This window comes from Numenius arquata, chromosome 1 (genome assembly GCF_964106895.1).
Source record: "Numenius arquata chromosome 1, bNumArq3.hap1.1, whole genome shotgun sequence".
In the NCBI taxonomy this organism is placed as follows: Eukaryota; Metazoa; Chordata; class Aves; order Charadriiformes; family Scolopacidae; genus Numenius; species Numenius arquata.
In genome coordinates this window covers 123198321-123212362 of record NC_133576.1, presented here as the reverse complement: position 1 = coordinate 123212362, position 14042 = coordinate 123198321, and the positions used below count along the sequence as shown (strand labels likewise).

The window sequence follows — 14042 nt, the reverse complement described above, 5'->3', positions numbered from 1 at the left end:
AACTTATACTGCTCAAATGAACAAAAATAAATTTGGGGTATTTTTAAAAAATAATTGCAATCTTTCCTATTTGCGGTCATAGCCTGTGAAGGGTGTCATTGTGGTGTGGTAATTAAATGCGCATAGTTTTTGGTTTTAGCACGTGCAAAAGGAGGAAGAGAGAGAGCTGAGATAAATATATTTCTCTTTGCAAAGCAACTTTTTTGTTACTTTCTGATGGCAGATCAGGAGAATGTAGTGAACAAAATGTTTTAAGAAGGTTCAGCCCTGGCTGCTGCTGTGTTCCTGGGGCCACGCGTGGTGGCTTTTGAGGGAGAAAGGGAATGTCACACTGCTCATGGATGGTGAAATACATTCAACCTTAAAGAAAAACAGCATGAAAGTGTCGTCTTCTCATCTCACCTTTTGACCTAAGATTCCTCTGCAGAGTATTTTTAAGCCAGAATTTTAATGATGTTATGGCATTTATTTAAACCTTGACTGCTGTAATGATTATGCAGAAAAGTCTTTTTTTTTAGAATAACTGTGTCTTAACTACTGAAAAATACAGTCACATTAAAACCAAGGATCTTTACTCTTTAAATAAAAAAACCCCAAATTTCCAGTTCATTAAACGTCAGCTCAGCATTGCCTTCTTGCTGTATCCTTCAGTGATTACATTTCTCTGAATATTTCAATTTAACTGTCTTGCACTAAGATATTAAGAGCAGCCTGGGAGAGAAGGAGCAATTCTCGTTCTTCTGGAGTCTGAAAAATTACAGGTTCCAGAACGTAGCGCATTCTCAGCACATCTGAGGGGCTTAAGGGTTCTTTTCATCCGAAATAAGGCAGCCCCTACCCCTCCGCTTCCTACTTGTCTCCCCTCACTCCCATTTTGTCTGTGGGCCTTGTTTCACATTGAATATCAGTGCGGGATGAACAGGCAGGATCTTCCATCTGCTGGAAAGTGAGGAAAGATCTCAAGATGTCATTGTTAGAGATCTGTCATCGAACAAAAGGTGCAGGTTTTTGTCTCTACTCAGCTCCACAGTCATGTGTTACGGGGTTTGGGTTGGGCTTGGCTTGTTGGTTGATCGGGGTTTTTTTTTTGAAGTGAGAGACAAAAGATGGCTATGTTTGAAATAATTTGGTTCAATATCAATGACATGTTCATGCTCTTATTTCTAATTTGCTGTGTTTTGCTGGAAATAGCATCTTCATGATGGCCTTTTCTTGTTCACAAAAATGGAAGCTCTGGAATAGGGAGGATGAATAGCAGTCAGGAAAATCACGTTTTTTGCTTGTTAATATGTTGTATGGGGAATACACTTGTTCATTTACAAAGATGTAATCATCAGTTTAGGATAACTGCAAGCAGTTCATGTACTTCTCTTGACTGTAGAAGTGCTGGGGAAGTTGATGGTTGCCGTGCATTTCTGTTGGATTTTACCAGAGAAGATTGGGTTGTGATGATGCATTGCCTTGTAATGACAGGGAGGGGTGGAATGAAAACATTTTATGTCTTGAGCTGGCACTGCAGTTACTAGTGGTATTAATCATTATTGTATACTTCTTGTATATTTTCAGTTAGAGGCAGTCTTTGAGTTATTAGGGTATGTTAGCTTGTATGTGTATTTTTGAAATATATTTTTCTACCAACCTTAACCCCAAGAATAAACAAAAGCTATGTTAATGTATTTGGTTTTGAATTACAGTCTTCTGGAGTGCCTTTATCTTCATTTAGTCAGGCATACTCAATTATAACGTAATTTACTTTTTGCTTAGAAATATGTAAAGTAGTTTACTATTCTCTGTTATACCTGTCTTTTAAATAAACTGCATGAGAAGCCATGGTCTTGCATTGCTAAAGGCCTAACGCTTTAGAAAGAGGCGTTGTTGCTGCTTATGCTCATGGGTAATGGAGATTTATAGGCTAATGCAATAGCTGTACTGAAAAGTTCTGTGGTCCAGTGCATTAGAGACATCTCTCAGAGTGAGATTATCTAATTACTGTAACTCACAAATTTCTTAAATAGTGGTTTTGTCCATATTAGGTCTTATAATAAGCTTATTATTTTTTTCATTTATTTCTTATATAATATACTTAAAGATTTGGAAAATGTGGTGCAGTGATTTTGCAGATCAATGACAAAAACTGTTGGTGTATGTGCAGATACTAGAGTTTTATGTATAATTACCTAATTTATAGTACTCAAATGCTTGTTTTGTATGCTGGGGGAGCTTAGCTCTTCACTAAAGCATGCTTTAAAATCATTCTGTTCTGTGGCAGAGTCAGAGATATAGTTAAAATAAATAATTTAAAAAAAATAAAAGAAAAAAAGCAGAGGGAGAGGGGAGGAAAAAAAGCATGAAAAATTGATTGTGCAATGGTCATTCATGGTACCTTCATGGTATTGTGGGATTTTATATTGGGGTAAAACATTAACATTCTGGTTTTCTTTGGTATAGAAAATGAAAGCAATAAAAATTTTCTCAAGGATGGAAGGATACTGTTTCACTTTTTTTTTTTTTTTTTTTTTTGTTTTCAGGATTTGGTTTAAGTTTGTAGATAATAAATGCTGCTGTGAGGATACAGGAATTGTATTTCAGAAGGCATTTCAGGGGTAGGAATATGGTACCCAGGCATTTCTAAATTACCTATAAAGAAAAGGAAATAGTAAAAGCAGAAATAAACATCTTAACATGAATGGGGGGTAGGGGAGTGTGTGTGGAATAAAAAAATCTTTTCTCTCATCTAATTTCATAGTTGGAAGTGCAGAGCTACTGATGGAACCCCCGATGTCCTGCAAAGATAGTTTGTGTTGAAAACGCTGGTGTCTTTGCCATTGTTTAGATGGTTAATATTTTGCAATTCACAGAATAAGTTCACCAATTCAATGTAAATTTTGCTATATCAACATCGTTTTTCTTAATCTTTGCTTTTTTTACTGACTTGCTAGGAAGAGAAACTTGAACCTCTACCTCTGTTTAGCCTTTGCCAAAACTGTTTTCAGTAGCAGCTGTTGAATTGAACAGTCAGGTATCGCATGGAATATGCATTCATTATAGGAAAAGTGTAATAATTCACTAGAAAATTATTTTAGTTGTTTTCAGTGTTTTAGAAGTATTCTAGAGAAACGTGGTGTCAGTTCGAAGTGAGAGTAAGATTTATCATTGAAGAATCATTTAATAAAGATTTCTGTTACTAAGCTTTGTTCTTGTCTGTGGTGAGAGAAATACTGGGCACGGAGCCATTTCCTGGCACCTCTTTCTCCTTTTTTCTGTTATCATAGTCTGTATACAAGTAAAAACGATCTCCTAAATAAATGCCTTTTTTAAATATAAGAAATTGTTGCTACAATTTCTTATATTTAAAAATTTGCTAATACCTGTCTAAACAAGCTCATCATGTAAACATAATACAAAAAATGCCAGTTGTTTTAGCAAGTTGTAAGTTGGCAAGTTCTTTACTCCTCACTCTTGCATTTTGTCTTAAATACTGAGATTTTAATCGTAAGTTTAGTTCTTTTCAACTTTCATGGTTTAATTTAATTTGTTTTATAGAAAATAATAGTATGTTGTTTACTAAGACATCCTCTCTAACCAAACTCTTGCACCAAACACAAAACTCTAATGAAATTCAGATGGAATCTTCTGTCCTAACGGTAATCAAAACCAAAGGCAAACATCATCTAAGCGTGTGGTTGCCATAGTGCACTCCTGTCTTTGCTGTGGTTTCTTGCATCTGTTGCTGTTTCTTTGATCTGAAGGGCAATTTAAACAGGAATGATAGTGTGGTGAACTGCTGGTCTTGTGGTCTTTGTCCATAATGTGGTTAGCAATATTGAATAGTTATTATTAGAAGCTTTTCTTATTTCCTCTATTTTTTTCCTCCTGTTGCTGTGATTTTGAAAGGCTTCATATCTGTGCTATTCTGTATGCAAAGAATGCTGGTTTTCTTCTGATTACCAATCTGGACTTATCCTTATCTTCACAACTGTTACTGTAAAAGCCATGTTCAGTTCTCTATGTAGGTTTCTCTACGGTAGGTTTCTCTATACTATAGGTATAGAGTTCTCTATGTAGGTTTCTAGGTTCTACCCTAGAAAATGATCTCTTTCAAAATCAACATTCTTTCAACAGGTTTAGAAAGTAAATAATGCATAGAGGTAGCAAGTAATGTAGCTGTCCAGAATTTCTCTGTTCAAACTATAATATCAGGTTAGGAATTGCCAACCAATAATTTTGACTTCATGCTTTTTCAGTATCTTTGTTGAAATCTTGCATGATACTAGTTAAAAAACCCAAAATAACACAAGCACCTACACCCTGAAGAAAAAACACCCCAAAGGAATGAGAACCCCGTCAACCCACCTTTTTAATTTGTCACGACTTGAAAAATTCAAGATTATGTTGATCTTGATACTTGACTGATGTGCTTTAAAAGTTAATAGAGAAGCAAATAAAATAACACGTAAGGAGTGCTGGTTTTGTCTTCTGAGTAGCAACCTGCTTATTTTCATAACTTCACAACTGTCCTGGTAAAAGCAGTGCTCAGTGATGTATATATATGCTACAAGTTGGTTGGATAGTGTCTGTGAATTTAAGCTTCCTAATTTAATTTTTAACATTTAATTAAAAAAGAAAAAACTTAGAACACTTCACCAAAGCAAAATCAGACTCACTTTTATTACAGTTAAAAAAAACAAACCACACACGTTAACAAAAGAAGTTTGTTTTCCTAGGAAAAAAGGTTGGGGGAGTTGTGTTGTGGGAACAGAGGGATGGTTTGAAGAACTTTGCTGCTTCTCAGTGGCTTCGGCTTGTTCTGGTGTTCACAACAGCTCAAAGAGGGCTGTGGCTTGTGAGCAGTCAACAGAAATTGGAAAGGACTGAAATAGCTGTCATTGCAGAGAAGTGGGCTGGAAATTAATAGAGACCACGGAGCTACTACAGATCATGCAGGAAAGCAGCATCCATACATGTCTCTGTGGTCATGCTGCATCCTAGGATTTCTGCTTCTCTGATCCTTTATACTCAGCAGGAGGACAGATGGCTGGTTGAGTCAAATTGTATTACTAAGAGGAAGCTTTTTGGTGTTTATAGAGTTTTGTAGGTGCTTGAAGTAATATGGACTGGACTTCAAAGTCTGGTTATTTTGCTTCTCTTGATGTTTTTCTTACATTTTATAATTATGTGTAAGGTGTGAAATTTGTATCTCACTGCTGCTTCTATGGTTAGATATTTGTCAGAAGTGAAAATTTCCCTCTCCTCTAACCTTATCTCTGTTGTAGGAAATCAAAGCCTCATAGTCTGCGTTAGGGAAGCTTATGGTGTTGAGAGGTAATGTTTTATGGTTTAGGCTTCTTGAGACTAGTGGTTGGAGGACACTCAAAATATCATAGTACCTGCCAGATGAAAGCCATGTCTGTACACGCTCCACAGCACGAAGAGGACCACAGTCCTTCCTCTTTGCCTAAGGGTTGGTAGCTTCAGTCTCACAAGCCTGTGTCCTATTCTGTAGGGAATGACTTTGGAGTCTGAACTCAGTAGCTTGACAAGGGGATTGATGTGCTTTGTGATAATACAAATGTGACAATACTTGCTCCTATTGTGGGTAGTTACTGGAAGAAATGCAAAACAAGTGTGTGAAATTGAGTACCACATTGATTTTTGTTTCTCAGAGGCAGTTGCTGTTGAATTCCGGGTAAAATAATGTAATAGTGTTGGGAGAGACTGAAAAATATTTCCAGGTACAGCACCGTTCTTCCTAGGAATTGTAAGGTATAAGCAGGGGGGAGAAAAAAAGACCACAAGGCCCCTAGAAAAGCAGAAATGCTTGTTATAGCTAATGTGATTGGAAAATTGATTAAACTTTTTTTTTTTTTTCTACTGGTACTTTACCCTGACACAATAATGTAGCCCTGTCTTTAGACAGCTGCTGTAGTGAATACACTGTGCTTGCTTTCACAGGCTTGTTGAGTTGAAATTACAAAGGAAATTATAGTTACAAACAAAGGAACTTTACATTTGGTGGTTTGTAACACTCCAAAGGTTAAAGCAAATGTGTTTGTTACAGTAAGAGACTGTAAGTGCTTTAATCCTGAGTTACTGAGAATTACGTACTCAGTCTAAACTATTGACTTTAAAAATTGTATTAATAAGAAAAAATACTGCATATTAGAACAGCAAATTTTACTGATATTTGTGTTTCTGGTGGCCTGTCTTTTTGGGAAAAAAAATTTAAAAAATAGTAAATCTTATGTCTTAACCTTGTCAGTGCCTTCCTTTAGAAAACTTTTGTCATAGATTGAGCTAAGAATATCAGACCTAAGCTGCAAAACAAAAGCCTGCTCCTTTTTGAGAAAAATAGAAAAGAACTTGCATATTAGCTGTATTGTTTCTGATTATATATCAAAATGTTTGAATTTTCTCTGCTTCTAAGAGCCGAGTTTTTATTCTAACTCATTAAATAACCCAGCAAGCCATCTGGCATGTGCATGTGCAAAAGGAAGAAGAAATTTAGGCTTTTGATTAGTAACAATAGAAAATCCCCCAACCCTGCAGCTGAGTGTACGTTTCTGTATGTTTAAAAACTGAGTGAGTTTTTAAACTCACGTGACTCTTAACTTCTAATGCTTAACTGTTACATACCATTTTTAAAGAGGCTGATTATCACTCTGATCTTGTTTGATCAGCTCAACTATTGCCACATCTTCATAGGAGAAAAGGTGATGTGTTGAAGGCCTGTGTTTGTTTGATGTAGGGCAGCATGTACACCCTGGTGAGTGGCAGGTGCCTCTTCTCGTTGCCGGGGAAGTGTGTGTCCATGGGCTGGGGCTTTCACTTGTGTTGCCAGAATCCCTTTGATATCTAACAGCAACATGAAAACCTGTGGAGAGATCGTGTGTGCCCACTTCGTTTGGACCCATGGCTTTTTTGATGGTGTAATTTCTTGGAGGGCTACAAAGATGATCGAGGGAATGGAGCACCTCTCTTAATGAGGAAGGGCCGAGAGACCTGGGTCTGTTTAGTCTGGAGAAGAGAAGACCGAGAGGGGATCTCATCAATGCCTATAAATATCTAAATGTCGGGTGTCAGGAGGATGTAGCCAGACTCTTCTCAGTGGAGCCCGGTGACAGGACAAGAGGAAATGGGCACAAACTGGAACACAGGAAGTTCTGTCTGAATATGAGGAAAAGCTGCTTTATTCTGAGGGTGTCAGAGCACTGGAACAGGCTGCCCAGAGAGGTTGTGGAGTCCCCTTCTCTGGAGATACTCAAAACCCACCTGGATGTGTTCCTGTCCAGCCTGCTCTATGTGACTCTGCTTTGGCGGGGGTGGGGGGGGGTGGACTAGATGGTCTCTAGACATCCCTTCCAGCCCCTACCATTCTGAGATTCTGTAATACAGCTTTAGAAATGGATTAACTGAGGTAGATATTAGTTGAGCGGGTTTTGATAACACAGTGTTTTCTGGGTCAGGCGGTCAGTGTGGGGAGCTGCTGCGCCCTCTCCTCTCACTTTAAAATGCCATGTCTTACTCTGGCGTTAGGGGCAAGGTCTGGTTGTCAGCAGAAACCTTCTGTTCACTTATGTCTGCTGATGTGACAGTGCTTCTGCCTGCACAGCCTGTGACCTCAGATTTCAGCTGTTTACTGGGTGGTTAGAGAGGAGTTACTGCTCCTGCCACAGTTGTATTCTTGCAGCACTTGAGGTTAACAGATGGAGGAGATGTTTTGGCAGCCTCCAGAAGCTGGTGTTGTCTGCTGGTGTGTTGAACTCATTGTGAAGAAAAGAGAGGAAGCTATACAGAAGGAGGGTTAAATGCCAACCTGATGCTTGTAAATTGTCAGGTATCTTCTAGTACAAAAGATGAAAATGGGATCTGAGTAAACAGAATGGCTTGAAAACGCAGAGAACCAGGGGTTGGCACTGAAGATTAGGAAAGCCTGGGGTCTGCTATCCATGGGTGTTAGCTTCTTGAATGAGTGAATCAGACCCCTGCTTGATGGGAAACTGATGTTTCAACATAACTGTTCAAATGCGGGGTCAACGCAAAGACAGGTAATGGCATTAGAAATTTGGGTGAGGGGGACACAGGGGTAGCGTGGGTGGGGCAGGAGGCCATGAGCTGAGGTGGGTGGAAACAACCCATCCTATATCAAGACCTGCAGCCAGTCGGAGGAACTCCTGGCTCAGATACGTTCAAGACAGAGCAGCAGCCACTGGAGCAGGAGGTAATGGGAGAGGCTCTTGAGACATGGGGAGCAGATGCTCTGAAAGACACTACTGGAGGCATATGGCAGGGACAGACTTAGGTGACAGAAGAGAGAGAAGAGACTTTAGGACTATATGGGGCTTCAGAACAATGTGAGAGGGGTCCCAGGAGAGGACCAAAGCAGCATTTACGGGACCCTCCGGTAGCCTCAGCGCTATATACGCCCCATGGTTAACCTGCCTTACTTTTTCCTGGACCATGTAGTCTCCCCCTTGGGACGGGGAGGCCCTGTGAGGAACCACTGCCCTAACCCACCTAACTTCCCTCCTGGACTGCACCACTTCTGCTGAACAGTGAAGTCATTTAGTTTGTAAAAATGTGCCTACATCCGTGTTTAAGATGTTTGGTCTCCAAGCTGTTAGTTTGGTCTTTAACTGCAACAGTCAGTCAGGAGACTGTCGAAGCTGAGGGAGCCTTGATAGCCATCGTCTTTGAGTATGTTCAGTTTAGTAAAGCTTTTCCTTAATGCTGCATACTGTAAATCTGCCAAATTCATACACTGATCTTATACTATGCTTTTTAGGTGTATAGTCAGAGAGTTTAGCTTCCCATTTGTCTCTTCTTCCTCTTGTTCCTTCCCTTTGTTTGGAAATTTGGACCTATCCTATTTTTTCCTGTGCTGCTTTGCAGCATCAAAATACTTTCTCAAAATCAGGAGGGAGAGGATCGAAGGAGGAGGGAGAGGGATCGAAGTATAACTGGAAATATTGCCCATGCATGCAGAGAGAGCCCATTGAATATTTGTGCTCTTTAGCCAGGAAAACATTTTTTTTTTTTTTTTTTTTTTAAACCAAGAAGTGTAAACAGCTGAGATGTATGTTTAAATATAATTTTACAAAATATTGTACCGATTTTAAACTTTGTCACTCGTTTTTTATGTTAGCGTATGACACTGGTACCAATAATACTGGCAGTGCAGAAATGAAAGATTAAAAAAAAAAAAAGAAGAAACAAACCCAAAAGCAAACGGTGAAAGAAAAAGTTGTGGTAGTGAGAAGTCCTACCACCTTGACAGTACATCTCTCTTTAAATTCTTCCTTTGGACAATTCCTGTTAGTCCATATCCCCTGATAAAGGTTTTATGCTTATGCAGACTCTTAAACATTTTGTGTTGTGGGATAGGCAGTAGGAATGAGGGACTAGCACAGCTTTCTGGGCTACCAAAGGTGTGCCTGAGACTCGTTAGCAGTAGCTGCCCAGTGCAACAAAAATTGTATGACAATACTGAGGACATAAAATGCTGCTACAGTTACTATTTTCTATAATAGATATGGTCATTACTTGATAACACAGCGCAGTAGCTGTCACAAACCATTTTTCCTGTTAGAAAGATTGTAATTTTTCCCTTTTGTAGTTCATATTTCAGTGCATTAGTGTGCTGACCATAATGACAGTGACTTTCTGAGTTAATTTTTTGCTTCTTTTTATAGTGGATTTGGTATAGAATATGAAACTGATTAAAATTACTAAAATAGAAAAGTGAAAGAAAGCAGTTCTGTTGTTCCTTTTTCTTTCTGGTTGCTTTGACCACTTTCTATTATTTGTCAGAAGTTTAGACAGTTTAGTGACTGTTTTTCAGGCACTTTTTGATGAGTAATGGAGCTTTGCAGTCTTTACAGGTTGATGAATGATTTGTTGGTCTTCTCCTAGGGAGTCTCCATGTATTCCTGCAGAATATCTTTTGCTATAAAATGCTTCCTGCAATAGCAGTTATGGTTTAAAAAGTTGTCTCTGTGTGTTGTGTCTTTGTTCTTGAGAGGAGAGCTCTCAGAAAAAGAGATGGAGGTCTGGAGATTGGGAATCTCCACCCACGTTCTTTGGTTCCACGGTGTTACCACCAGATGGGTGGCTCTGTGAAACCTGTGTGGTCATCTCTGGATGTGACAATTTATTTTCCACTGCATTTTACACAAGTAATTAAAATGGGCCTGGCAGAGTTGCAGACTACCTCCAAAATGTGAAAATACTCTGGATGAGTTCTCAATCTCTGTCAAGAATAGAAGCGACCTCTTCACCTCTTCTTTCTAACAGCAAGATTGTGCACACAAAAAATAAATGTAACTTCAGTATCCATGCATTTTTTAGTTTCTCTGGTGTCTTCACCACTTTGTTTCACTACAACTTTTTTCCTGTGATGCTAATAACTTTTGTGATTCTAAATGTTATTTAATGCTAAGTTTGGTAAACAACCCCTAGCACTGATGTTCTGCACCCTGATGGGACTGCAAGGAAGTTATGAAATAGGAAGGTTCTTGCATGGCCACTTGTGCCCTTCATTGGCACAGAAATAACTCAAACTGGTGTGCTGTGGTGCCTGGGGACAACGGGATAACAAGTGAGATGAAAGTGGTATCTGATCAGTTGGAGCTAATGGCTTCAGTCAGTTATACTGGATTTCTTGTCTGATGAGGCTTGCTAACAATGTAAGCTGGTGAATCTACTGTCCTTGTCCCAAAAAGGCGAGTGAGATTTAAATGAGTCAGGTGTCCTGCTGCTGATAGGATTTAAGTTATGCCAAATTGTTAACAGAGTAAATGAGTTCCTCATGATATGGCTTGCTTAAAACACTTTTATGAAAAAGACTGTTAGCTAATTTTTACTGGAAACTACTCTTACTGATGTGTTTTAGGAATTACATTTTAATACATATAATTGCTTTTAAGAAAGTTTGAAGTGTATACTCTGTCACTAGGAAAAAAAAAAAAACAGAAGAAATCTCATTTTCTTTTATACAGAATGCATCAAAATCAAAGATGAAGAAAAAAACAACTAAAATCCAAGAAGCCAAAAAAATCTTGAAGAAGAAATTTAAAGTCAACACAAAAATAGTCTTTACTGAAGATGGAGAGGTAAGATCAATTCAAAATAACTGTATTTTTGTGGGAACTGCATTTGTAGTTTCTATAAAGACAGAAATACTTTATATCTGTATAAAAAGATAATATTTTCAAAAGTGTGTGGTTTTTGTAATTGGTTTAAGTTTAGCAAAACTGTTCAGCTTCCATTTAGAATTCAATTCCACTGGGAAAAAAAAAAAGGAATGCTGAGCACTGACCTCTTCTCGCCTTTGTATGTGTAAGATACTTGTATGAGAGCTGTTAGTGGAGGTACAGAACTGTACCTCTTTTCTGCCTGTTATCTTTGGTGGAATCAAGAGCCTATTTTTTCTTTACAGAAATGTAAAACAATTTTCCTGTAGGCGTTTGCCAAAGCTCCCCCAAGTCTTGAGTTAACTTACTGGAATTTAAAGGAGTCCCTGGTTTTCTTTCCAGCATTCGCTATTTCTAGATTAAAAGCTTTGTTAGGAAAGCTAAGGAATTACCAAATTTTCACCTACTGGTGCTGATGTAGCAGTGCATTGAAATCTGCCAGTAAGTTAATTGGATCTTTTAATAGCCCCTGGAAAAATGTATTGATTTTATACTGAAAGGAACTATTGTGTATGATAGTCACTCTAGGGTTTAATTGTGGCGATAACCTCGCTAGCAAGTCTCCATGCTCCATAAACTTTTCTAACATTTGATTTCACAGCTTCTGATGTTGTGTGCGTTGTTTTTTCCATTTCCAGCATTAAGAAAAAAGTAACACTTTTTTTCTTACTCTGGATTACTTTCAGTAAGGCAGAAACTGAAAGAGAGGTCACCTTTACAAGTATATAATTTGCTTTTGTGACCAAATAAAATAAAGCATTTTATATCGCAGGTGAAGGGACTATAGCCATATAATTACTGACATTAGACAAAATTTAAAAGGTTTTAGAGGTTTCCCCATTGAGTGGAAATTATATCTTCAGATATTTTTAGATATTCAAAAGTTGTTGTCTCATCATAAAATATGTATGCAAATGTTTTATGTATCTCTGCAATGAAGCAAAAAAGAGTGAGGATGGAGAAAAAAAATAAGCATAAAGATTATAGTTAGAAAAGTAGTGCAGTAGAGAAGGGGTGGCTTATTTAAGGAAACATAAAGTTTGCATCTATGGATGTTGTTCCTGGTTTTTTTTCTGAGCTGTCTAAAATTGCTTTAAAGTTTTACTCTTCTACTCTGCGTGCTTCTCTTTGATAAAATAAAGCTCATTTCAGAAATGTATCTTTCTAGAAAATACAAGTACACACACTACATTTTACAAAAGGAAGTGGAAACAGCAGGTTGAGTTTCGCAGTGTCCAGGTGAATAACACCTTGTGTGCATTCAGGAGTCCTAAATATGTTTGGCTTTGCATTTGTATCTGAAAGACATTCTGTATTCCCTGTCATATAGTTTCTCCTTAAGACTTAGTACTCTACCAATCCATAAACAAGAATTATTTTGCAAAGACTACCTGTAGATGATATCTGCTCATATCCCGAGGTATAAGCTATTAAGTCATAAGGTAGGGGAGAATATTTTTGGTGAATATGTAGTCTTTGTCTTCGCTTTCAAATTTCAGATATTCAAGGGAAGCTGGATGTGTTCCGCATGCCATCCACAAGTCAAGCTTGAATCATCAAACATTTCCAATCCAGTTTTCAAACAATAACCGATAAAACCCTCTACATCTGTTCTCCTTGCTTCCCCCAAAACATGAATCTGCAGTCATGGTTTTTCGTGTACTGTGTGATGAAGGCTTATCTCATTTTTCTCTCAGTTAATATGTTGGAATATTGTTTGTTTACATGAAAACATATTGTTTAGATTTACTAGTGGTTTGTTCTATTATGTATATTTTGGAGAGTCATTTCTTAAAAGCGAGTATCACTTTTATCCCAAAATGACTAGCAAGGTTATAAATTACCTGTTCCATTAGGAAAAGAGAGAAAAATAGGGGAAGAAGTTCAAGTGAATCCATTAAAGAGTAATATGGTGTAATGGAGACATTATTTTCAAATACTCATTTTTGACAGAATGTGATGTTAAATAAGGTATCCTAGTTTGTATCGTGCAGAAATTTTGTTTTCTTTGCAAATGACCTTTTTATTTAGTCTAGAAAAATAATTTATACCTAGGTAATCAAAACTTTGATGTGGAAAAAGTTATTCTAACCATTATTTTTCTTGTTGACATGCATAATTCAGTTGGTGCAGCAGTGGCCACCTGTGCAAAAATCCAGTTTGACAAAAGCAGATGAGGAAGATGATGCCAGTGGTATCAACTTAGATAAAGCGAAAGAGAGACTACGGGAAGAAGACAAATTTGACAAAGAAGAATACAGGAAGAAAATAAAGGAAAAACATAGGGTAAGTTGATTTCTACCTCAGGTCGAGTGTTTCTGAAAAGTCTTCAGACTACCATTTGCTCAAAGTTCAGTATTACATTTCAAGTAGGCGAAAGTGCTAACTTCTTGCATCGGTGTATGCTTGTATCAGAATTTATTTAATGAATTATTCAAGTAGTGTCATATAATTTTGGCTGTAATGTGAAATCTTCAGGATCTTCAGTCTGGCTTCTCTCTGGCATTTTAAAACCTTTAAATTGCAGACCATAAGTTTGCAAACTGCTTCTGTATTATTTATCATGGACCAAAGTAGAGTTTTATGACCTTGTCACATACCAGTCATGTTGAACACAGCTGGGTGTCTTTGAGTTCAGGCGTCATTCTGTTAGTCATTGTGAGAAGCATTTGGTTTTCTCCAGGTGATGAATAAATGCGAGAACCTGGACTACGTGTTGTTAAAGGCCTGCTTTATACGCAAAGCTTCTCCTTTCCAAAGAATTAAAAAGTGGTGTTTTATTGCCTTGCTCTGCAAATGCTGACTTTATCCAGTTTGATTTTATCCACTGATTGGTAGTGATTATAGCTAGAT

General features: G+C 37.8%; 1 protein-coding gene across 1 annotated transcript in view; it reads left to right on the top strand.

Moving 5' to 3' along the window:
• DDX10 (DEAD-box helicase 10) overlaps positions 1-14042 on the top strand; it is a 181332-nt gene that overhangs the window by 99359 nt on the left and 67931 nt on the right. The window contains exons 14-15 of the mRNA XM_074157461.1: positions 10995-11108; positions 13314-13475. Coding sequence (XP_074013562.1) covers positions 10995-11108; positions 13314-13475 — 276 coding nt within the window. The remainder of the gene's footprint in view (positions 1-10994; positions 11109-13313; positions 13476-14042) is intronic.